The 25317-nt window shown below is 54.8% G+C and overlaps 1 protein-coding gene across 7 annotated transcripts in view; it reads left to right on the forward strand.

The window, feature by feature from the left end:
• The window catches only part of DIDO1 (death inducer-obliterator 1), a 51207-nt gene that overhangs the window by 11833 nt on the left and 14057 nt on the right, over positions 1 to 25317 (forward strand). For 4 of the 7 annotated variants that reach the window (XM_023251015.2, XM_023251014.2, XM_023251012.2 and 1 more), the window contains exons 2-13: positions 5297 to 5463; positions 5942 to 6054; positions 7423 to 8254; positions 8671 to 8992; positions 11614 to 11826; positions 12651 to 12861; positions 21500 to 21974; positions 22096 to 22255; positions 23497 to 23613; positions 23737 to 23841; positions 24019 to 24154; positions 24409 to 24937. In XM_023251015.2, coding sequence (XP_023106783.2) covers positions 7425 to 8254; positions 8671 to 8992; positions 11614 to 11826; positions 12651 to 12861; positions 21500 to 21974; positions 22096 to 22255; positions 23497 to 23613; positions 23737 to 23841; positions 24019 to 24154; positions 24409 to 24937 — 3098 coding nt within the window. In that variant the 5' untranslated portion in view covers positions 5297 to 5463; positions 5942 to 6054; positions 7423 to 7424. Of the gene's footprint in view, positions 1 to 3241; positions 4702 to 5296; positions 5464 to 5941; positions 6055 to 7422; positions 8255 to 8670; positions 8993 to 11613; positions 11827 to 12650; positions 12862 to 21499; positions 21975 to 22095; positions 22256 to 23496; positions 23614 to 23736; positions 23842 to 24018; positions 24155 to 24408; positions 24938 to 25317 lie in introns of those variants that run through there. The other 3 variants (XM_023251017.2, XM_023251016.2, XM_023251013.2) reach the window with 3 other exon arrangements.

The following is a 25317-nucleotide window of genomic DNA, read 5'->3' on the forward strand; positions in this document are numbered from 1 at the left end:
TTGGGATAAAGCTGGTTTGTCCTCCCAGTGCACATCTCTCTCCCAAGTAGACCACCTGAAATGAAGTGAGAGGCCCAGAGCGTGGCCTGGGTGCCTGCCGGGTGGGAGGGGCTCTGAGACTTCTTTGGGCCTTAGGTCACGTGGCCTGACTGCCGCGTCTGCGTGGAAGTGGCACTTCACATTGACTGTAAGACGGCCTTTCGATACACGCTGCCTTTCACTAGATCCTTGATTCCTGCTGCAGCGAAAATGGGGGTGAGGGTGGCCTATGTTGGCTGTGGAATGATGCAGGTCTCCTGCGGCATGACCCCAGGAAACGACAATGCCGTGGGGTCCTGCAGCGGTGCCCCCACTCACTGGTGCTGGAAGGGAGTGCCAGCCAGCCGCAGGTGCAGATGGGGCCTAGACAGACCACTGTGGATATAAAATCAATAGGGTGGCCAGTAGGGTCAGGGTCCTCCCTGGAGGGTCAGGGTTCTTAACTAATAGCTACAAGACCTAGAGACTCTTCAGGGGACACAGCTCCCAAAGCGCCTAGCAGGGGTGGCTGGCACTTGAACATCATACTGCCCAGGGAAGTGACTTACGGTGCCTGTCCTCTCTGCACACACACGCACATCTCTCCCTCTCTCTGTTGGGGAAGGAAGGAGAGGGGACTCTGGGAACCCGTCCCAGTGTCATCGTTGGGGATTTAGCAGCAGCCAAGCTTGTCCCGTATGACACTTTTTACTTTTATTTTTTTAATGTTTGTTTTTGGGAGAGAGAACGCGAGCAGGTGAGGGACAGAGAGAGGTGGGGACGAAGGATCTGAGGCAGGCTCTGCGCCGACAGCAGCAAGCCCGACACGGGGCTGGAACTCATGAACCGTGAGATCGTGACCTGAGCCGAAGTTGGATGCTTAACTGACTGAGCCACCCAGGCGCCCCCATGACAGATTTTCTAATGAGTGCAAGAACCTGTATTGTTCAGAGGGTCACTAAGAGAGAGCCAGGCGGTGGCCTTGTGTTAAGAGCACCAGTCCCCCAGGATGTACGATTCCAACAGTCCCTTGCAGTGTTTGAAAGCATGTTTTTGTTCAGAGAGACCAGAGGGGGGCTGACTCAGTCTGCTTGGGCTGCTTTAACAAAAGACCGTAGACCAGGGGGCTTATACAAAACACCTTTGCTTCTCACAGATTTGGAGGCCCAAGATCAGGGTGTTAGCTGGGATGGTCAGGTGCTGGTAAGGGGTCTTCAGGGCTGCAGGGGGCAAGAGAGCTGGGGGGGGGGGGCTCTTTTTAAGGGCACTGATCCTATTCATGAGGGTTCTGACCTTATGACCTAAGCACCGCCCATCTGCTAGGAGTGCCATCACCTTAGCACTGGGTTTCAAAATGAATTTTCAGGGGTGTGTACAACGCAGACCACGGCCGAAGCCCATTGAAGGTAGTGGCCCATGGCATTAGGCAGAGAAGAGTGAAAGCCTCGTCTCCTTCTCCTTAACCTTGGCAGATGTAACGTGGCTGCTCTGGCTGCTGACACCCACGTGGAGTTGTCCACCAAGGTCACAAGCCTGTGTTCCGCAACAGAAACTGGGTAGAGGGAAACCTGTGCCCGTTGCATGCCCACAATGACCTGGAAGCCCGGCTGGATGGCAGAGCCTGGCCGGGCCTCAGTCCCCAAGGTGCTTTCGAGCAGCGGCTTTTGCTTTTTGTCTCCACACATGTGTAAAAGCAGCACTAAGAAATTTTAAGCAGGGTCATTTCTAGATGTCTCTTTATATACACATCTGGGCTGTGTTGCGGACGTCTTCATTTCATCAGGATAATTTTTTTTTTTAATGTTTTTTAATGTTTGTCTTTGAGAAAGAGAGCATGAGCAGGGGAGATGCGTGGGGGGGGGGGGGAGGGAGACAGAGGATCCAAAACGGGCTCCACACTGACAGCAGAGAGCCAGATGCCGGGCTCAAACTTACGAACCCCGAGACCATGACCTGAGCTGCTCCACCGACTGAGCCACCCAGACACCCCCCCCCCCATCAAGATAGTTTTAATAACCACCATGGGTTTTGGTAGCAGCAGAACTTCGAATAGGCTGTAAAAGACTTAAAAGCAGTTAACGCCGTCGAGTCAGGTTCTGTGTAGATGTTCAGATAAACAAAAATTGGATTGCTTAGTTTCCTTTGTGGGCCGGGGTCAGAAGGCAGGAGTGGTGTTTGCTGCCGCAGACCCCAGGGTTGGTGAGCGGAGGGAGCGCTGGCAGAGCCCGCTGCTGGCGGCCAGGACGGTGCTCAGACCTGTGTGCTCGCCGGGGGCCCTCGTGTCAGGAAAGAGTCTTTAGTTGGGATCTCTTTCCTTTTTAGTAGTTGGAGGAACCTAGCACCTTCTCAGCCCTTTATCGTGAGCCACAAAGGGGCGGTTGTGAGGAGGGAAGCCCCTTCATACAAAGCATGAACGTGAGCTTGAGCCCGGCCTGGCAGAATTTTAAATTTTCGGTTAATGAGTCAAAACTGTGAGGCTGTGTTGCACCATTGGCTGTAATTTCTGGCTGGCAGGTTTTTTTCAAAACTGACATCACTTGTTTTGAATATTGTTTCAAGGGTTGGAGGTTTGCCACCAGGTGCGTGGCGGCGTGGCAGGCACACGCTTCGTGTGATCTTTTTGAGACGCAGCGCTGGCTGTTTCCTCACAGTCGTCATGCTGTGAAGACGGGAACTGCACTGTGGTTCTCGGCATAGCGTCTTCGGGAAGGCAGTCTCGTAGGTTGGTAGAACCGGAGACCCGTCTGTCCACGGGCGCATCCTAGTCCCTTCCGTGAGCGCGCATCCTAGACGCGGAGCCCTCGCGTTTACCAGGTCGAATGTCCTGCAGCACTGGCACCCACGGCTGTTTTGGGTGGATGTTTGTTGTGTTGTGTTTTTTAAAAAAGAGGGCCACCTGGGTGGCCCAGTCTGTTAACGTCCAACTGCAGCTCAGACCACGATCTCACAGTTCGATTCTCGCAGAGCACGCTTCGGATCCTCGGTCTCCCTTTCTCTCTGCCCCTCCTCCTCCCCCATTCCCCTGCTCTCGCGTGTGCACCTTGTCTCAAAAAAAAAGCATTTTAAAAAATAATTTAAGAAAATTTTTAGGGGTACCTGGGTGGCTCAGTCAGTTAAGCATCCAACTGCGGCTCAGATCATGATCTCACAGTTCTTGGGTTCGAGCCGGGCGTCAGGGTCTGTGCTGACAGCTCAGAGCCTACTTGGGATTCTCTTTCTCTGCCCCTCGCCTGCTCATGCGCTCGCTCGCCCTCTTTCTCTCTCTCTGTCTCTCAAAAATAAACACTAAAAAAAAAAGTCACAACTGTCAGCCTAACATTTTGAAAAGTTGTTGGAGATCCTGAAGGGAGAATTTAGCAGGTTTAGAGCAGTTTTATGGGAGGAAACGCCTGGGCCCTTCTGATACCCAAGTGCAAGACTGTTGCTTTGCACACATGCAGGGCGTGCAGGGCTCCTCCCGGCGTGGTGCCCGCATCCCCGGGGCCGGCAGCGAGGCCTGGGGACCTGATGGGACCTCACCACTGCGGTGTCCCGGCCTTCGAACGTCCCCTGCGGTGAAATGGCGAGTCCCCCAGAGGGCCCCCGGCAGCCTCCGGAAGGGCCCTGGTCCCTGAGAGAACCGACCGGCTCCGCATTCAGGGGGCGTTTTCTCAGGTGAAAGATGGGAGTCTCGGGGAAAGCAACTGCCACTATTCGCCACTGGTGATAAAATTTGAGGTTTCAAGTGCAAATGACAGTCTTGAAAAGCCTCTGTCTGCTGGCACGAGCCCGGTGTTCCCCGGTAAGTAAAGCCGTTTGAGGAGCCGGGGACTGGCCTCAAGGCCACCCTGGCTTCTGTGTTGTAGGGAAGCAGGTCCGTGCAGACAGGTGCACTTCCCCCACCCCAGCAGGTGCCTGCGCTCCGCCCTCTTGCAGGGCCCGCCCCGGGCTGTGCAGGGCGGGAGCTGCCAGTTATAGTAACCGGAAACTTTCTCCATTTGCCTGTTGGAAACAGAATCTCTTTGGGGCCCTCAGCTTTGAAGAGCATGAAGGGGCTCTGAGAGCCGCCGGGAAGCCTTGAGCGGGGAGGACTTACGCCAGGCAGCCAAGGAGGGCACCATGCTGAGATGGAGAGCGGTGACTTCCCGCCATCGCCATCTGGGTCTCCGGGTGGCAGGGGCGCCCGCCTTCCCCCCCCCACCCCCCTTGGTGGGGACAGCCATGACAGCCGGCGGGGCTGCGGGTTCCTGGGCAGTGGACTCTCTCCGTTACACCCCATGTCCAAGTTCAACACGGTTTCTCCGCTTTTCACCGGGTGCGATTTTATAGTAGAATTTCTGGGCTGAGAAAATTATCACAAAAGTAATATTGCAAAGATAAATATAAAGTCAAGATAATAGTTTCTTCTGAGAAGCAAAGCATCTGAAGTGTTGAAGCCTCAATTTGAGATGCATTTACCACATTTGAGAGATTCGGTGGCCAGGAGGTTGGATTCCACTCCTCCTCGGAGTGGAGGGGTCACTGTCTCTTTAAAAGGAGGAGCGTCAGAATGTTGGCCTTTGTTCTGGGCTCACTAAGGAAACCGCAGTTTACCGGAGGCTGCTGGAGGTGAGGGTTCAGCTGGCAGGGGGCGCCCTCGGGGTGGAGTGTGAAGTGTGTGAAAAGATCAGCTAGGATCGGCCCGGGAACAGGGGCCTGTTCAGTGTGCGTCTAACTGGGTGCGGGAGAATACGGGGGAGGGCTGAGTGTGCTGTGCCACGCGCACGTGGACCACGGGAAGTAACTGTAAATAACGGTCTTCAGAGTTTTTCTTGGGCCTTTAAAAGGATGGCATGGCTACAGCATTAAGATTTTTTAAGTACTTGTGTTCGTACGCGATTTGGTGCAGCCTTTTCACGTTCCCTGGTTCTCTCTCTGTGTGGTTTTATGGAGCTGGGTCTGTCTCAGAAGTGAGGTCGTGATTGGAAAGCAGCCGATTTTGCTACCTCTCTGCATCTCTCCCTGCAGCTCCCTCCCAGCCTCCCCGCTGCGCCAGCCAGGACCCGCTCCTGCTCCAGGGCTGGCCTGGTCACCATCCAGAGCGTGGTCACTGTGTCTTCCCTTCATTAAAAGTCCTTGAGGAACAGGATTGTGTTTTTTCTTTTCTTCTTTTTCTTTTTTTGACTCCCTGGATGGCTTTGTGGGTCACGTGGTAACATACAGGCAAATCAGATTACTTGGAAAGTTGATTTTTTTTTTTTTAACGTGGTTTTAGTTCCAGTTACTTACGCCTATGAATTATTTTTTTATTTTCTTTTAGGAGCTTACTCCATGCGAATAGTCTCGAGATAATCTTCATTGTTACTTGTGAACCTTGACTGACAACGGCAGTGTTTGAGGCCTAGTGGTTTACTTGGACCAGGCGATTCCATCTGCCAGGTGTTTGGACCTCCAGAAAAAGCGTCCAAGCTTTCAGTGTTCCGGCAGGTAAAGTATAAATAGCGTTAAATGTCAGCAGCTCCTTTTCACTTAATAGGTTTCAAGTCGGATGGCATCTTATGTGAAGGAACTGGTAGCATGTAACATTCATATTTGCTTGTTCGAAATAGTAAACTTTAGTCCTAAGGTGTTCAGAGAAACATTCAGCCACGTGCTGAGAGCCGGATGCCGGCACTCCTTTATCTTCACATTGGCGTTTTATCGGAGCATAGACTTGACGTTGTGTGAGAGTTGCGTTTTGTTGAGGAGAGCTTTTCCTGCACAAAATCTCAGGTGACCAGAAAAGTGCTGTGGTCCTTGAGGGGACGCGTGCTGATGTCACAGTCACTCCCACAAGCTTCCGACTGGCTAGAGTGTGCTGGCCAAGTTCTCGACAGAAAAGCGGGAAGGGACAGACAGCACCTTGTGGGGAGTGAAGAATCAGGTCACGTGTGGTTTTGAATTTTGTATATTTTGTATTTTGAAGGTTTTCATTCCATAGCAGTCCTTCCCCTACACTGGAACATGGCATAGAATCTGAGTCTGCAGTAGCATTTAAATGTGATTGAAGCCTGGGAAGCTTGGAAAAAAATTCTCAAGGTATATACTGGTTTTTTCCCCCAGATTTTATCATTTGAAGCAAGAGTAGAATTTTCACGAGCATGACCTTTTAGTAATCTACTAGGAAGTTAAGAGCAGAGAATAAATACGCGTAAAGCTGTTGCCTCGGGCTTTATTTTCTCAAGTGTCCAAATTATCTGTTACTTCTTACCTGTGCGATCCTCACCTCCATGAGGTATCCGCAGGGCAGGGTGGCACTCAGCTCACCTCAGGGTTGGGGTGCGGGCACGAGCACCACACCTGCTCCATGCCCTTCCCTCTAGCGGGGCAGCCGGACGTCTTACATAGCAGCTCAGGGCTCTGAAACCCAGGGTGGAAGCAGCTGGTCCTCGAGCCGACACGTCGTTCTGTAGCTGTGCTGGGGTGGGGGGTGGGGGCTCCCCCGAAAGCCGGCCCTCCTCTGTTCATGCCCCGTGCACTGCCCCCACCGCCTGTCCTGCGGAGCCCTGTGCTGGGCAGCTGAGGGGCGAGGGACCAGCTGGATTTGCTGGCTGCGGTTCTCCACTAAACATTGAACGTGTGGCTATTAAATCTTCTCTAATGAGTCCCCTCAAATCTCCTGTTACTGCCTGTTAGGAATCTTCGGTCAAGATGACTCATTTTGTAGCGCCTGGTGGCACAGTCTGTTAAGTGACCGACTCTTGATCTCAGCGCGGGTCATGATTTCATCATTCATGGGATTGAGCCCCACGTTGGGCTCTGTGCTGACAGTGGAGCCTGCTTAGGATTCATTTTCTCCCTTTTCCTCTCCCTCCCCCCCTCCCCCCCCCTCCCCCCCCTCCCTCCCCCCCTCCCCCCCCCTCCCCCCCTCCCTCTCTCCCTCTCTCCCTCTCTCCCCCTCTCCCCCTCCCTCTTCCCCCTTCCCTCCCAGCCTCTGCCCTTCCCCTGCTCACATGCACTCATGCATGCTCTCTCAGTCAAATAAATTTAGGGGCACCTGGGTGGCTCAGTCAATTGAACGTCTGACTCCTGATTTCAGCTCAGGTCACAATTTCAGTTTGTGGGTTCACACCCGGCATCGGGCTCTGTGCTGACAGGGAAGACAAAGCCTGCTTGGGTTCTCTTTCTCCTCTCTCCTCTGTGCCCATTCTCTGCGTGCACTCTCTCTCTCCCTCTTTCTCAAAAATAAACTTCAAAAAATAACTAAACTTAAAATTTTTTCTAAAAAGGTAACTGGTTTTAATGGACACCTTCACTCCATGTAGGTAGAAAGCTGTTGTTGCCCCCGCGCCCCCTCCGTTGTGTGGATTAAAGGCCGCGTGCACTTTCAGCTCCAGGATCGTTGGTCATTGGCCCAGAAATGTCACCTCGTTAACGTCGCTTGTGGTTTGGTCGTTTCCCCGTTAGGTATGGATGAAAAAGGTGGCCCGAGCAATGAGGAAGCACCCAAGGCCATCAAACCCACCAGCAAAGAATTCAGGAAAACGTGGGGCTTTCGAAGAACCACCATCGCCAAGCGAGAGGGTGCCGGGGATGCCGAGGCGGACGCTCTGGAGCAGCAGCCCCAGCAGGGCCTTTCCTTGCGGCGCAGCGGGAGGCAGCCGAAGCGGACCGAGCGCGTGGAAGAGTTTCTCACGACGGTCCGACGGCGAGGAAGGAAGAATGCGCCCGTCTCCCTGGAGGACTCCGGCGAGCCAGTGTCTTGTCCCGTCACGGACGTGGAGACGGCATCGGAAGGGAGCGTGGAGAGCACGTCGGAGGGGAAGGGCGGGCCCACGGCAGGCTCCGCGGGGGACAAGGAGCAGCCGGCCGCCCCCACAAAGGCCAAAGGGGGTGAGGGTGAGGACGACACCTCTGACAGTGACAGCGACGGGCTGACTTTGAAGGAACTGCAGAACCGCCTACGGAGACAGCGGGAGCAGGCGGCGGCCGACAGATCCCCCAGGAGCCTCCAGAGCCGTCTGCGGAGGAAGCGCCGAGAGCAGGGTCCCACGCAGACCGGCGGCACGGAGGCGGCCGGTGCCACAGAGAGCTCGCTGCCCGGCGAGCAGGAGCCTGAGGCCGAGCAGGGCACCGTGTCGGAGGCCGAGAAAGACGGCAGAGAGCAGGAGCCAGAAGGGAAGGCGGCTCAGGGGATGGAAGGCAGAGACCCCAGGGACACGGGCCGGCAGCGGCCCGAGTGTGAGGCCTACGAGCCCAACGCTCTGTACTGCATATGTCGTCAGCCGCACAACAACAGGTAGGCCCGGGGCCGCCCCCTGTCCTGCTCGTGAGGCAGCACAGACTGGGATGCCCCCATCCTCCTAGAGGCCCCTTGCACAGCGCTGCTCTACACCATTCTGGAAGGGGGCACAGGGGCAGGCTGTGGCTGGGTGGGGGGCGGGAGACGAGCGTGGTCTGCAGGCTGGAATGCCAGGAGCCGGGCAGCTCACTCCCAGAATGCTGCCCCCCCTCCCCCCCCGAAACAAAAAGACCCGAATTTGAATGATGGTAAATTCAAGAGAAGGGCATTGAATAGTCATTATTTTCTTCCCTCTTTCCTGTATTTTGCTTTTTTTCATAATAGGGTTTTAAAGCCAATTCATTTTTTAACGTACCAAAAATTGAGCGTTTGTCGTGTTTTCCAGTCCTGATACCATTATTGTATAATTTTAGGTTTATGATCTGCTGTGACCGATGTGAAGAGTGGTTTCACGGCGACTGTGTGGGCATTTCCGAGGCTCGGGGAAGGCTCCTGGAGCGCAACGGCGAGGATTACATCTGCCCGCACTGCACCATCCTGCAGGTGCGGGACGACGCGGAGCCCGAGGGCACAGAGCAGCAGGAGGCCGGGTGCGGGCCCACAGACTCAGACGGCGCCGACTGCACCAGCATGGGGACGGTGGAGCAGAAGTCCAGTGAGGACCAAGGAATAAAGGGCAGAATTGAGAAAGCTGCAAACCCCAGCAGCAAGAAAAAGCTCAAGATATTCCAGCCCGTAAGTACTGACTGGTGTGCGAGGCCAGCGGAAGGGGCGGACCCCATAGATCACAGGTTCCCGTCCACAGAGGGAACAGTGTCGGGACTCGAGATTCTTTCTCTCGGAGCAGGGCGCTGTGTCTGCCGTGGGCTGGGCTCTGCTGGAAGGCAGTCCTCTGCACTTCGCTTCGTGGGCCTCCCGCACTCGTGCCCCTGCAGGACGCCACAGGGGACCTTTTATTTAAGTCCTGTCTATCTCCTGTATGGTTATTATCAAGTTAACGTTTTCCTTAAACACGTATTTATAGAGTTTGATTTTTGGGGGGTGCCTGGGTGGCTCAGTCTGTTGAGCGTCCACCTCTTGATTTTGGCTCAGGTCATGATTCTAGAGTCGTGGGGTGGAGACTGCTTGAGATTCTTTCTGTCTCTTCCTCTGTCCCTCTCCCCCACTCGCACTCTCTCTTTAAATAAAAATAACTTAGAGTCCGTTTTTCTTTTTTTTTTTAATTTTTTTTTTTTCAACGTTTATTTTATTTTTGGGACAGAGAGAGACAGAGCATGAACGGGGGAGAGGCAGAGAGAGAGGGAGACACAGAATTGGAAACAGGCTCCAGGCTCTGAGCCATCAGCCCAGAGCCCGATGCGGGGCTCGAACTCACGGACCGCGAGATCGTGACCTGGCTGAAGTCGGACGCTTAACCGACTGCGCCACCCAGGCGCCCCTGAGTCCGTTTTTCTTAAATATTCTTTCTGGAGTCTCGATCTTCACATGCACATGTTAACGAAATTATTTTGAGCTCCTGAAGTAAACGTACACCTGTATCACCTGACCCCACCATCGTGAGAGGGCTGGTGGTCTTGCGAGCACCAAGGGCAGTGCTGGTGATCCAAGGTCCCCGGGCGGGAAGGCGGGAGATCCCTCTGGCCTGACCGCCTGTAACAGTCTCAGGTGCTCCCGGTGCTCCCGCCAGCTCAGTCTCTCTTTTCCTAGCTCTGCTACGTGCTTCTCCTTCTAGCTGGCTCTTAGGTCTCTAGGACCATGGTGCTCTGTCCTTTCTCTCATGTATGTTCAGCTTGTGCTGTTGAGCAGTGTCACAGACCCTCATGAGCACGTTCCCACAGCCCTTCCTGAGTCCTGGATGGCCTTGAATTGGAGGCCTGTCCTTCAGTGGGCATTGGGCATGCAGAAGCCGTGAGGGCTGTGGGAGCCTCGAGGTACAAGTGCCGTGAGGTCTGGACCAATTAAGGGTGGCCAGCGAGGAGTGCCAGGACGTACTGAGTGGGGGTGTGATGCTCACTGTTCATATCATGTTCGGTCATTAAGGAAAATTCATGGAGGGGCGCCTGGGTGGCTCAGTCGGTTGAGCGTCCGACTTCGACTCAGGTCATGATCTCACAGTTCGTGGGTTCGAGCCCTGCATCAGGCTCTGTGCTGACAGCCTGGAGACTGCTCCGGATCCTGTGTCTCCCTCCCCCTCTTTCTTTGTCTCTCCCCCAACTCATGCTCTGTCTCTCAAAAATGAATAAACGTCAAAAAAAGTTAAAAAAAAAAAATTCATGGAATTGGAAATTAACGGGAAAAGTCACCTTAATTTCAGGTCTTTATTGTTGATCTGTTTGAGGTTATACAGGCTTAATTTTATTCTTGGTTAAACTTGGATTTTGTGGAAGAAAAACAATCTCAGAATACGTTAATTGGAGAAGTAAGATTTTGCTCAAGTACACTTGAGGGATAGGTTCATGTGTATTTTAGTCTTGACCACCAAAAAAAAACCCCACACGTTGGCAAATGTTAACAGAAGTGCACGGGGTAAGATCTCGTGGTAGGTGAGGTCCCTCTTGCTTGCCTAGCGAGTGACCACAGTCTTAGTGGCCTTGCACAGCATGATTTATCAGCTCAGTTTCTGTGGGTCAGCGGCCTCTGCACAGGGTCGTAAGAGACTGCACCCCAGGTGCCGCTGCAGGCTGGGGTCTCATTGGAGGCTCGGCTGGGGAGAGACCCGCCTCTGAAAGACTCCCCACGGTTTTGTGTCTAAATGTGCCCTGTGCGGTGTCTATGGCACAGTGGTACTAAAAGTCACTCGTTGTTTCTCGGAGATTCAAATTGAGTTGGGTGTTGTGCATTCCATCTGGCAGCCTCCCCCTCAGAACCTGGCCGTGGGGGCTCCTGCACAGGACCACTTGCTTTTTGAAAACCTCTCTGCTGCAAGGCCCGGTCCCTCTTTTATGGTTTTCACTTGACTAAGCCAGGCCCTTTCAGTTATTCAGAAGAGTCTCATTTGGGATCTCAAGTACATCAGCGAAATCTCTTCCTGTCTGCCTTGTAATGGAACCTAATTATGGGTGTGAAATCCCATTGTGTTCAGAGGTCCACAGAGGCCGTGCACCAGGGCAGAGTCCCGGGGTCCCCTTCGAGTCCTGCCTGCCACGGGTGGCATGAGGGGTAGTTACCGTAAGCGCCTAGCCAAGGGACAGATGGTCCGGGTGCTTTGGATAAACGGAGATGTGTTTTTGTTCTTACCAGAAACATAGTTAGTGCCTCCGTTAAAAATCGTGACGTCGCTACTAGTAAGTGGTTCCCAAAGCGCTGTAACCGCTAAAACAGGTGAGCACGCTGAAGCCCTGCGTTTCATCCTGCAGGTGGTAGAGGCTCCTGGTGCCTCAAACTGTATCGGCCCCGGGTGCTCGAACGTGGCGCAGCCTGACTCGGTTTACTGCAGCAGCGACTGTATTCTGAAACACGCCGCAGCTACCATGAAATCTCTAAGCGCGGGTAAAGAACAAAAACCAAAACCTAAAGACAAGACCAAGATGAAGCCAGAAAAGCTCATTCTCCCGAAATGTAGCGTCCAGGTAAGTTGAGCGAGACTAGCCCTGTGAGTCGTTGACATGAGAAGCGGGTGGCAGGCGGGCACCTTCGGTGGCCTTTGTGGCCTGGCTGGGCCCGTGCCCCTCCACAGCGCTCCTGTCAGAGTCACAAATGCGCACGTCTTCTGTCCGCCCTCTCGGCGAGGGCGTCACGCTCGCACGGGAGAAGAGCTGGGCCCCGGCAGAGCGTGTGCACCTTGCACTCACACACAGCAAGGGTGGCGTGGGTCCCCTGCGGCCAGACTGGGCCGCACTTGAAGACCTGCCACGTGGAATTGCTCTGTGCTGCATGTGATCTGGGAAGAACCCGGGATGCTTTAAGGTCACGGGCACTTGTGTTACCAGGAAGCCCTTGACCAGAGTTTGAGCTCAGCTTGGCTTGGCTGTTTCAGTCCCGTTATGTTTGTGACAAGCAGGGTGTCTGTGGTGCTGTTTGGGGGAGTTGTTCTTAAATGCTGCTCAGCCTTTAGATGGCTTAAATTTTAAAGCTGGTGATTTTGAATCCCAGGCTCCCCAGAGCAGCACTTGCTGCTGTGCACAGGGCCGTGGCAGCAACGCCGAGTGCCCAGCCCAGGAGGCGGGACGCCACTTTCCTCCACGTCCTGGCGTCCACAGGGCTTACCCAACACGTTGTCACCCAGGTCCTCCTTCGAGTCCATCGCTCCCCAGGGTTCTGCACCTCGCTCAGGGTGGCGAGGGGCTTCAAACGACCCCAACCGTAGAGCGTATCATGCCTTTCGTCGTGAAGCGCAGCGAGCGAAGGCTCTTCTCTGACCTCCGTAATGATTGGGGTTTTGTTGGTTATCCAGGCAGGCGTGCGAATCTCTTCTGTGCATAAGAGACCACCTCCAGACAAGAAAGAAAACATAGCGAAGAAGGCGACAGTGGCCCCTTCGAGGAGCGAGGTGTTCGTGAAGGAAGCGACCTGTGAGGGCACGCCGTCCTGGGCAAGCGACCACAATTACAATGCAGTAAAGCCAGAACAGACTGCTGCCCCCTGGCCACCACTGTTGTATAAATGTATGTATCACCTAGGGGTAGCGTCTGGACCCTTCCCGGTCTTTCTGGACAGCCAGCACTTGGGCCTGTCCAGAACTAGGAGCTTTAGCCACGTTTAATGGTGCACCTTCAAAGATCGGAGCAGATTTCCGAGTCCGGGATGCCTCCAGCCCCGTGCACCTCCTCAGTGTGTTGGCGCTTCCTGTCAGTACAAACCTCAAAAAGCTGTACAAACCTCATTGCTAAATTTAGTTTCACCTGGCGATCTAGGTCTTTAATCTCATTCATTTTTATTGTCGGGCTCTGGTAAGTATCCGTGGTCTCCAGCGAGGTCTCACTGAGGGGCTGCGCTTCCGGCACTCAGACCCCACCAGTCCGGGGGCCTCCGCCTCCTCTCTCCGCGCAGAGGCGCGGGGAGGCCTCTGCGGGCAGTGCTGCACCGGATGCTCAACTAAAGTAGGATTTTCAGGAGTTCAGTCAGTTTGGATCCAGCAGGAATTTTTTTCATGTCTGATTCAAATACTACACAAACACACACACACAGACACACACACACACAGACACACACACTCCAGCTTTGAAGATTGTTTACCGCTGCTCCATATGCTCTAAGGTAAGTGAGCGTGCGGCCTGACCCTTGGAGCAGTGCCCCCGGTGGAGGGGGAGTGCCGCGCTCCCTGGTGCCCGACTCCTCTCCGGGGGCGTGCGGGGGGCGTGCGCTGTCGGGTGGGGCCCTCAGCCTCGGACAGGCGCCCTGGGCCAGAGCGTGCAGTGGGGTCCTTTCTGTTCGCTCATTTCTCAGGCGCTCCAAAATTCTGGAAACTTAAATTGATCCATAGGGCGCAGTGTACTCCATTATTAAGATTCTTTTTGTTCCGTTTTAATTTATGTTCTTTTATATTGTTTTGTGCTTCTTACAAAAATTCCAAAATACTGAGTAGTCTTAAATTCCAAGAGTGTAGACTGCGTGCTGCATTCTCCTGAGCGCAGGAGCTGGGTGCTCCTGTAGGTCATTGCTAGAGCCCGTGTGGTTGGGAATGTGTAACTACTCACTCAGAGAATGTAAGTGACCTGAGACCTACGGAATTACAAGGCAGTACTAGGTGGGTGGGGAGGGGGAGTTAGGAGTGAGCTATTAAATTACAGGATTAACCAATTGCTGTGTTAAAATGAGTCGCTGATACACCTTAGGTTGTTGAGCTGAGAACTTCGTTGCTCGCGACCTGTCTCAGATTTTCAGCAGAATAGCACTTTTGCATACCTCACGCACGTCCCCGCAAATGAGCATCACTGAGCATCACGGATGAATGCTGGGGGGGGGGGGGGCGGTGCAGGAGCAGTTCACTTTGGAACACTGTGCCACAGTGCTCAGAGTTGGTCACAGGCACGTGACAGGACAAAGGAAACCGGGAGTCGCCCCGGAAGCCCTGGCCGGCTGCAGTACAGTTCCATCTCTGTCGACCAGACCTAGAAAAGCTGCTGTGAGGCTCCCCGTGCGCGTGGGGGTGGGGGTGGAGGAGTGCTGGGCGAGGACGGTGGGCACACGGGGTAGGGAGTCCAGGAGGAGGCCTGCTCTGCCCCTCTCACCTCCACCTGCTGCTCTGCTCTCTCACCTCTACTTCTCTGCTCCTCTCACCTCTGCCTGCTTCCTCTGCACATCAGCCACCCCGCTGAGGCCCGAGCTGCTTCAGCTGACAGGGGACAGATGAGTGACTGCTGGCCTTTCTCAGCACACTCACATCTCAAAATTAAAGCTGATGGATAGCCGCCATTTATGGAATGCATAAGGGACACACTTTTGAGCTAGTTGCTTCTCATCCCTTTTTGTTGCGCCAGAAATATCATCTTCCGGTCATTAGTAAAATACCCGACTTCGGTCTCGGTGAGTAGCAGTTGTGTCTCTGCCTCTCTCCCCCCAAACTATCACCTCACAGTTGGGGTCACAGGCAGCGTGCACACACACAGCAGAACCCTGCGTCCCCACGGGGACCACCTCCTTCCTTTCTGGCTGGCCGCAGAGTGCTCTCCTGGGTTAGGGTCCAGCTGGCATTGGGACAGTGGTTAGGAGGAGGCATTCCCACGTTGACCCGGGTACGTGTCAAGTCTGTGGGCAAATTGCCACCCAACCTGTCTTGCCTACTGTTGAGGGAACGACACTCTGACCCCGGAGGTGCCCCGGGCTTCCCTCTCCTTCCCAGGCCGCTGGTGCTGACCTTGGGTTGTGGGTGTGGGGCAGCCGTGAACATGGGTGCAGGGAGACCTCCCATCAAACAGGGAAGGACTCAGAAGCTCTTCCTGCTTCTCACAGAAACATCAGCAGGGGTGATGCAATTCACATACCATTGTTCCTCTGACTCGTTTTTTTGTTTTTGAGGATTTCTGTACAGTTTCTTTAACTTCTAGAAGCAATTGCCACTTTATTTCTTCACTCAAGTCATGGTACTCCTTTGTTTTGATAACCTTATTTTTTTCTGTTCTTTTTCACTGTTGGGTCAACCTCCTGTTAAGGCATGAAGAGGGCTGAAAACTTTTTTCTAAGATGCCCCTGATTTATCAGAGTTCAGAAGTGAAGTGGAATTCTGATATCCATATGCACCATTCCTGGTACCTTGGATCCCCTGTGTGGGCTCATTAGGGGACTTCAGACACTGGGGTTCTGAACAGATTTTGACTGGAAAATGGGATTTCTGCGGTTTCATCTAGTTGAGAAGTAGAATGGACACCCTAGCAACCTCTCCACCCAAGCTCAGATGTCTTAAAACTGCTCACACAGATAGAAGCATCTCCTCGCTAAGTGCCGGGCACACCTCACTGTCCACCTGCTTACGAAATGGATCAAGGAGAACGTGGATTTTCACGAGGATAACTAGGGGTGTGGGCTCCGGAGGCATGCTTAGGAGCCCTAAATTTCCTATAACAAATATGGGGGGGGGGCACTAGGACCCAGGAATACTTTGTAGAAATGGAAATCCTTGGGTTCTGCCAGTTGCGGGAGCCATTTTTATCAGTCCGTTCCAGAATGGTCCTTGGCAATAAAATGTGGTTGGAGACCAATCAGACCTGGTACATCTGAACCAATTAGAGGAAAAACCAAAACTTGTACTGATAAAAGATTTGGCTTGGCGAGTCTTTAACGTTATCCACGTAGCTGGAGTTTTCTGAGTTCTCAGGTGATCATCTTCTGGCATTTTAAGCAGTTTTACTTTTTACAAGCTTAAAACTAACAAGACAGGTCAGGGAAAGGTTTCACATGCCCGTCAACTTAACACTCGAGAGGAAACCTTCTGTAGCTCCCAGTGCCGCCCCCTTAGTAGTTGTGCTACAGTCCCTGGCAGGTGGGGGGTGCCGGAAGTTTCCAGCAGGGCAGGCCTCACTCAGGCCAGTGACTTTGGGGAGCTGCGAACCTGCTCTGTTACGTAAAGACAGGCTGCAGGACAGTCCGTCTGCGGGCCTCGGTGTCCCGGAGTCCACAGGTCCCTTCGACGGCGCTGCTGTAGTCCCACGGGTGCAGCACAGGGATTTCAGGGCTGTCTGCATAAAGCTAGGACGTTCTTGATTATATGTGTGCGATGCGTCCCTGTGCACATAGCTGTATTCTTTGCTTCAGTAAACCGAAGAAACTTTGCTGAGAGAAGGCTGGGCCCTCTACTAGTGGTGAGAGCCTGGAGAAGCTCAGCCAGGAGCACACAGAGGTAACTGCGGCAGGGCCCTGACTCTGGTCTGCACGGGGCCAGCAGCCTGGTGGTTTCTGCTCAACGGGGCCCTTTGGGACGAGGGATGGACAGAGAAAGGTCAGCGGGCTCTCCTAATGTGGCTCAGGCCCCTAGTGTGTTGGGTGAACTAGTAAACCACTTGGGCACAGATGATCCTGCTCACAGTCACCCCTGGTGGGAGCTGCGGTCATGCCTGTCAGCCAGTTCAGAGCTCTGAGTCCCACGGGAGCCTCGGGCCCTGTGTCCAGTCCTGCGTTGGCTGTGGGCCACTCCCCCGATGGCAGCTATGTCGTCAGGAAGGGCGAGGCGCCCATCTCCCCACGAGACCTTGGTCCCGTCTCTTCCAAGTGGTTCATGTTGGAGGACAGTCACTGGTTCTTTCTGGATTACCCATCCAATATGAAGGAGCTTCGGGGTTGATTTTCAAAGTACTGGACGTGAAACTTAAAATGAGGGAGAGTGACTTCCTTCCAGGCGTATTCCGCAAGTTTCTCGCAGAGTTCTGCGCGCCTCTCTGTTAAGGCGGAAGTCACTCGAATATGGGACGTCAGTAAGAAAAGCCTTGTGAAGCCCTGACCGTGACAATCTGGGGGTCTTCATAATGACCTCCTGAAGATGGTGTCTAGTCCGAGCAGCATCGGGGTGCAGCTTATGCTTGCTTGAGTGTTCATCGGGAGGTGATATGTGCTTTCTGATAGAAAAGCAAGTTGGTACTTTATTGTGCTTCTCGAAGAAAAATGCACTTTCAAGCGTTTAAGCAAAGGCACAAGAGCAAACTGGTTTTGTCTTGCTCTGGTTCACTTCACTTTTCGTACCAGGATAAGTCCTGGCCGTCAGAGGTGGGAAACACGGGGCCGCCCGGCCTGCCCGGCCCTCCCGGCCCTGTGCCTTCCCTTCCTGTGGTGGAGCCCACGGGGCAGGGTGGCCTGGCTCGCAGCTGAGGGGCACAGTTGGGGCCGGCGGGGTGGGAGCAGGGGCTGGGATCCTGAGCCAGTGGGCGGGTCTGCGAGGGGCATGTGGTCTCTCACTTGGGGCCTTGGGGGACCTACCTGCCCCGTGGAGCCCGCCGGCGCCTAACGCCCTGAAGCACTGTTTTCTTTCTTTGGCTTTTATAGCCGGTCACCCGAGGCAGGTGTGCCTGAGTTTCATCTTGGGGAGTTTTTAGGGTAAACTGGTACTAGTTTGGGCAGGACCAGAAGCACAAAAGCTTTAGAGCAATTTGCAGCCGCACTGAGGGTTTGTCACCGGTTCCCGTGAAGGGCAGTCCCTAGACGTGTCTGGGGCCGCCAGGGCCGTGCGGGGCGGGAGCTTCACCTGAGCCTGAGCGGCTGCCACTTCCTCTGCTGCAGCCCGGGGCTCCCGACTCCGCTGAGGCCCGCCAGTGCCACCCAGTGGCCAGCGATGCCGCGGCACCACTACCGCCTGGCACTGTGACAGGCTCCGATCCGGGCGTGCACGCTGGCCTGGCCTGCCGTGCCCTCTTGCTAGGCTTTGCCCGAAAGTGCTCATCTCTGTCACCAACAAGCGGCCCGATCTGGCAGAAACCGCTCCATCTGGGCTGATGGCCTGACCCCTCGGGAGCGGCCCTTCCTCTGGCTGCTAGAGTCCCGGCGAGCCCCTTAAGTCCTGCCTGGCCCGGCGTTCCCCGCGAGCGGGCCCCAGGGTGTGGGCATTGAGGGAGCCTTCGCTGCCAGAGTGGCACAGGCTCGGCATGCTCCCGCCGGGCGGTCTCCCTCCAGCAGGCCGAGCAGCCTCCAGCGGGGAGTGCAGACACCTCGCCTTGGCGGACCGGAGAGTCCTTCAGTGCTTGGGGCCAATCGACGGTCCCCTGAAGCTGCCCTTGGGTGGCTGTCTAGAATAACGTTTTTTTGGTTGGCTGTATACAGTTATTCCTTGCTCTTCTGGAAACTTATACACGGCATCCTACATTTAGTGAATCTGGATAAAGAGTCTGCAAACTTGATTTTAGCTCTGCTCAAAAATAGAGATTCTCTCACTGCGACAGCATTCCGGTGCCGTGCAGGGCCAGTCACTCCGGCAGCAGCCAACGCGGGCCCAGCTGGCAGGGGGACCAAATGCAGCGGGGTCTGCCGCGCTTGCCGGATAGAAGCACGGTGAACGTTTTCAGCCTGTCAGAGTGGAAGATGGGCGTGTCCGATGCACTGGTGGCGTCCCCATCAGTTTCAGAACATCGTACTAATAATCTGCTTTTTTATCTAATTGTCATACCTTTTTATATACTCCCTCGAGCCCAGATGAGGGATGACAGGAGCTGATCTTAAAGAGGTAGCAACCGGTTCTATAAAATAGCAGCATGGTGAACAAGGAAAGCCACCCTCTGCTTTTTAAATAGATTGTGTTCATTTACCACCGAAGCGTTCTTGGGTAATAGGTCACTTTAATCCTACGTATTGGGAATGTCCTAAAAATGATGCTGACTTGGCTTTTTGCTGAAAGAGAAAACAGGTCAGACAAGTGGAAGTATTGATTTTAGGTTCTGACCGGGACACTTTGGAGTAAGCGTTTTATTTTTTTATTTAAAAAAAAAATTTTATGTTTATTTTTGAGAGAGAGTGAGAATGGGGGAGGAGCAGAGAGAGAGGGAGACACAGAATCCGAAGCAGGCTCCGGGCTCTCAGCCTGGAGCACACAGCCCGACGTGGGGCCTGAACTCAACGAACCGTGAGATCATGACCTGAGCCGAAGTCGGACGCTTAACCACCGAGCCACCCAGGCGCCCCAGAAGTACGCGTTTTGAGAGTTCCAGTTTTTCACCTTAAGTGAAATGCAGCCACTCAAATGTCAAGTGTCGAGATTTGCTTCTGGTGCCATCACACAGGTGTCCTGTACGCGACCAGCCTTCCCAGGGTATCTGGAAGTGCCCTAGGCCAGCTTTCTAAGTGTGCTCCTAAAGTGGTCGTGGCAGAGTTTGTCTTCATGAAAGGCAGTGTCAGAACCAGTTCTGGGCCTCATTTGTCATGACGGCTGCTGGTGGCCAGCTGCCTGCCTCTGCTCAAGGTCCGTGTGCTGGGGGCCTTGCTTCTGTCCCTGTCCTTGCTGGGCCGCTCTTCTCTTGCCCCCTGCTTCCTGCAAGAAAAGGGGCCATCCAGCTGATTTCACCCCGAACTAGCAGCCCCCACCACCACCACCACCAGCAGCAGCAAGGTGGACCTTGTGGCCAAATCTGAGTTGCTGAAAATCTGTCTGAGTGTTGAGGTCCGGGACCCCTGAGGTCTGTGAACATGATGTGATGGGACTGGAGAAATGTTATCTTGTCCCCATTATGTGCCCGCTTCTTACTTTGCAAGAAGTCATCATTTCCGCGTGCTTTCCTGAAAAGTCCAGATCCCGAGGGCATGAGACATTTACAGGGGTGGCTGTTGGTGACGGTGGGCACAGGTGATGACAGGTGGGGTGGGGGTGGCGCACAGGCCACCTTGGGCGGGGTGGGCGGGAGGCTCTGTGAGGTGAAAATACCGGCTGCGGAGTCCGAGTTGACAAACCCGGTGGCCAAGTACTTGTGAGGCCGGCTGGCCTGAGATTTGGATCCGTGCCGCACTTGGATACAGACTCGGTAGGATCCGGAAGTTTTGTTTATAAAGCGGAGAAGTTGAGGTCCCAAGCCCTCCAGTTCCCACTGCTACACCGGCCCTGTCGGCTGCTGCAGGGAGGAGGCCCGTGAGAGCAGCGCACTGGCCCTCTGCCCACATGGCCGGGACCTGCGGCTGCCCGAGGGCCTCGTCTGCAGGTTGGGTCCCCTCTTCCCTCACCGGAGACTTTCTCCCTCGTGCCTTAGAACAGTTAAGAGAAGCAGCGGTGGCGGACGCGTGACGGAAGATCGCTGGAGCGTATGTCGAAGCCACCCCCACCCCCCCATTTTAGTGTCTGAGAGGCAGTTTCTCCGGTGGTCCCTTGAGTGACTTAACCGCCACCCTCGACAGCATCCCCACGCGGTATCCTGGCCATTTGGCTCCTCCAGACCCCTGTCTGTCACTCTACATTGCACCCACCAGGGGCCGTCCATGACCTTCCTGCTTGCGCTGCTCCCCGAGCAGCTGTGTCCCTGGAGGGGCTGCGACACTGGCCCAGAACCGCCTCCCTTGCTTCCCTCACACCTTCACCCTGACGGTCTGATCACAATCGAGACCATCGGTCCTTTCCGTCCTTTCTCTCCCCCACCGACATGTGCCAGCGTCACGTAAAGATTTGTGTGCAAGTGAAGAACTTTGCACATTATTTTAGCTCTCGACCACAGCCCTTGTTTGGATCAAAAGCGCTAATTTAGCGTCCTGCCCCATAATGGAGTACAAGCAGAAGACCGTGGGGACATCTGTCACACCGCCTCTCTTTGCACGTGAAGCGGCTGACCTTCCCTGTGCCGTGGGTCCCCTCAGCTTTCCCTCTTGCACTGATGCCCTCCTTTGCCCTTGACTGCTGTCCAGATTGGGGGGGTGGGGTGGGGTGGGGACACCCGTGTGCGGTGCGGCCCCCAGCAGTGCAGCTCGCCCTACCGTAGCCCAAGGGCCAGCGAACATGGGTTTACAGAGAACGCGTCTGTCTGATTTCTACACTCAGGTTCACAAAAACATTACACTTGTCTGTGAAAGTGTTCTTCTGAATCTTTTTCTGATCCTGCAAAATTTGTCATTCAATTTTCAAGTTAGTGATTTAAATTAAGGCTTTGGAAACTCAGGTTTGTTGCTTGAAGTGAAAGGTTTAACATAATAAGATAGCAAAACATTATTTTCTGAAATACGGCGTGGCCACTTACAAATATTGCTGGCAACCCCTAACTGACACTCGTGAACTTCCTGATTTTAGGTTGCCGTCCCGGAGTAACGCGCGGTAAACTTTGCTGGTTCCAGGGCGAGCGTGCTTTTTGAGTCGGGTGACCGCACAGCCACCTTCTCCCTGCCTCACTGAGCGTGTTCATGTCTCACTTGCAGCCATGAAGGAGGACAGGCGTGTGGAGGAGAAGACCGCAGTGGTGGCTGTCGGGCCGAAGAAGATGGCCCCTCCGGGCTCCTCAGCAGGCGGCAAACAACCTTCACCCAGAAACCTCCTGCCGAAGAAGTCCCCTCCCTTCGCAAACGCAGCAGCAGCCAAAGTGGCCGGCAAGAAGTCGCCGTCGGGCTTCAAGGGCACCATACCCAAGAGGCCGTGGCTCTCGGCTGCCCCGCCGGGTGGCGCCCCCACCGCCAAGCAGGCCAGGCTGGCGCCTGGGACTGCCACGTCCGCTTCCAAAAAGTCACCGGGCTCTGCCGCGTTGGCAGGGGCCCTCAGGAAGCCGGTGGCCACCTCCAGCCCCTTGGCTCCTCCGGCCCCAGGACGCCTGGGGACCTCGAGCCCTGCCCTGTCACAGCCAAATTCACAGATACGGCAGAACATAAGACGCTCCTTGAAGGAGATTTTGTGGAAAAGGTGGGCTGTCCTGCTTGATTTCTCGCTGTCGAAGTGGGTTTGGCCTGGTCGTTTTCACATTTCCACCCTTCGAGACCAGGCACAGGTGGGATTTACGCAGCTCTTCTCTTCCTGTTCCTAGAGTCAACGACAGTGATGACCTAATCATGACGGAAAACGAAGTAGGAAAAATTGCCCTCCATATTGAGAAAGAGCTGTTTAACTTGTTCCAAGTTACAGACAATCGCTACAAGAGTAAATACCGCAGCATCATGTTCAACCTCAAGGATCCCAAAAATCAGGTGTGTGCAGATGACCCGAGTGGGAACGTTCTGGCTTTCCAGGTTCTTTTAGCCACACTTCATAGTGAAAAGCTAGACACAGCACGCTGAAGAGCTGTCCTTTCCGTCGAAGTCGGAAGGACACGCCTTGTTGGTATAGAGAATTCCCGTTTGTCCTTCCCTCCCCTGCCTAACCTGGGGTCGGAGTCAGGGGTTCTTGCTGGTTCTCTGAAGTCCGTCCTCGTTTCACCAGATTGTTCTCTACACGTGGCTGTATGGTTTCTATTGTTCCATTGGCTCCGGAGTAATATTGAGATTCTTTGTATCTTAGAGATACGGGTGTCTCCATCTTTGAGCTTCAGACAACTTTCTCTGCCTTGTTACTGTTCCATCAGTTGAGTCAGCCGGCTGATCTGGGTGTCCTTGAGCAGTAACGGGTCCTAAGCACGCCCTGCAGCGCTCCCCCCTGGACAGGTGCTGTTCTCGCTCGGGGAGTGGGGCAGAGTCCTGATGGCAGCCGTGGGGGGCAGTGTCTCGCAGTGAGGTTGAAACGGGAGTCACTCAGAAAGCATTGGCCACTCGCCTGGTGTGGTCTCCCCCACCTCCTGCCCTCTGAGGCTCACCGTCTTCTGGCCTTCTCTCCAGATGTTCAGGAACAGACTCCCATACTCTCACCTCCCATCACACTGTAGTAACACTATGGGGGGGTGGTGATTCCCACCTTTACTCCTAATCTGGTACCTTTTTTTTTTTTTTTTTTAGCTTTCTTTTTAAAGTTTATGTATTTACTTTGAGAGAGAGCATGAGTGGACAGGGGACAGGGGGGTGGGGAGAGAGAGAATCCCCAGTAGGGCTTGGTGCCGTGAGCGCGGAGCCCATTGCGGGGCTCGATCTCATGAACCATGAGATCACGACCTGAACCGACATCGAGAGTCGGACAGACACTCGACCGACCGAGCCACCCCGTACCTTCTCGAGTTGGTTTTGTTTTCCGTGAGGTCTTTGTAGCGGTCAGTGCGGCATGGCCCCAGGGGCCACTACCTGGCACTGCCCGTCGGGGACAGCGTGGCATTTACCCTCGTGGGCCGCTGGGGAGCCGGGTGAGGTCAGGTCCCCTGCTGCGCTCAGTCCTTCGTCCCGTTGCCGCCGGGCCTCTGGCGAAAGTTCTCGCGCTGCTGGGTTTTTCTCGTATTCTCCCTAGTGTCTCAGAAGCGGACGCCAAAGTGTTTTTAAACGAGTGAACGAAGGGTGTTTGTTTACAGGGCCTCTTCCATCGTGTTCTGCGTGAGGAGATCTCTTTGGCAAAACTCGTGAGGATGAAGCCAGAAGAACTCGTGTCCAAAGAGCTGTCCACGTGGAGGGAGCGGCCGACAAAGCCTGTGAGTGCCAGCCGGTGAGGGGGCTCGGCGCCGGTGGCCTGGGTCTCCGGGGGCGGCTGCTGGGCGAGGCACGAGCGAGCCCTCCAGAGCAGGGCTTCAGGCTCTGTGTCCCTTTCGTGTCAGGCGATGGAGTCCAGAAATAAGCAGCACGGTGACAGTAAACAGACCACCGTTAAACGGGACGCTGTGCCCAACATGGAGGACTCGCCACCCGTGTCCGATTCAGACGTAAGCGTTTGGGGCTCCCGGGGTTTGCGAGGGTCGGGTAAAAGTCCTCCGTCCCCAGGGGCTTCGGTGTCCGAATCGCCCGGCACGGTGCCGGCGGCCCTTCGTCACACGCGCCGTCCCGTGCCGGGGCCGCGGGATGGGCAGGAAGGGCTCAGGCGTCCGCTCGTCGCCCTGCAGGAGCAGCAGGAGTCGGTGCGAGCCGTCCCCGAGCAGAGCGCCGCGCCCCTCCTTGACATCTTCAGCAGTATGTTGAAAGACACCACGAGTCAGCACCGGGCGCATCTGTTCGACCTGAACTGTAAAATTTGTACAGGTGAGCGCGGCTTGGGGCGTGAAACCTCGGAGCTGAGACTTCACTGGCTGTTGTTTGAAGTCGCTGTCCTCCTAATGGCACTCGTACCCGACCCACGTGAGACAAGTTAGAGGACTGGGGCGGTTTTCTGAAGTTGTAGTGTCTGCCTCTACCTTCACGGCTTTTTCTTTCTCGTAAGAAACCATCTACTCGTGGGCAAGCTGTGCCCTCCAGTGCGTGGGATTCCTCATGAAGGCCTTCCCCGTGTTCTTCAGGTCAGGTTCCGTCATCGGAAGATGAACCGGCTCCAAAAAAGCAAAAGCTGTCCACTTCTAAGAAGGAAGAGTCGAGATCCAAGTATGAGACCGCTCCTTCTGAGCCAGTTCTTGGCTCGGCTGATGACGCGGTTCCAGAAGCTCTGCCCGAAAGCGCCTCCGAGCCAGACCTGGACGGTGCTGCTTCGCACGCACACTTGGAGAGAAAGTATTTCCCTGTGCCGCCGGGAGACGGCCACCCTGAGCCTTCTGCCCTGGAAGGCCCCTCCTGCCCGGCCACCTGCGGGGGCCCAGTGCTCACCACGGTCACGGTGTCTGGCCGAGACCCCAGGACCGCGCCAGGCGGGTCGTGCACAGTCACGGCCCCTGCAGCAGCCCGCCCTGACGGCGCCCACCCAGTGGAATCCCGACAGGAGGTCCTGAAGCCTGCCGTGACCTCGGTGACAGTGCCCAAGTCCATACTGGCGAAGCCGTCCTCGTCCCCCGAGCCCAGATACCTCCTGCCGGTGCCACCGTCACCGCGCGTCAGGTGCGCTCTACACGTGGAGTCTGGACAAGCCATGAGTTGCATTCCCTGTGGGTTAACAGAAGGAGCAGAGGGGAGGGATCCCAGCGCTCAGCTCAGTCCGCTGTGCGTAGAATACGGCCATGCTTGGGTGCTTTGCACGGGCAGTAGGAGGCCTGCTTATAGGCTGCCTGCTCGCTGTTCTAAACCTGCGGCTCTTAAAACCCGAAACGTGATCTTGTGGTCATTCGGGTTTGTCGCCTCTTCATTTTATTTTTTCTTGACCAGAATGCGTCACAGTTAAAAGTACTTGATTTGAAAAAAACTACCAAAACGTGCAGGAGTTTGCTCTTGCTGTTAATAATTGCCGAAGGTGTCCATACTTGGAAAAGTTTTTTTTTTTT

Source organism: Felis catus, chromosome A3, assembly GCF_018350175.1.
Source record: "Felis catus isolate Fca126 chromosome A3, F.catus_Fca126_mat1.0, whole genome shotgun sequence".
NCBI lineage: Eukaryota > Metazoa > Chordata > Mammalia > Carnivora > Felidae > Felis > Felis catus.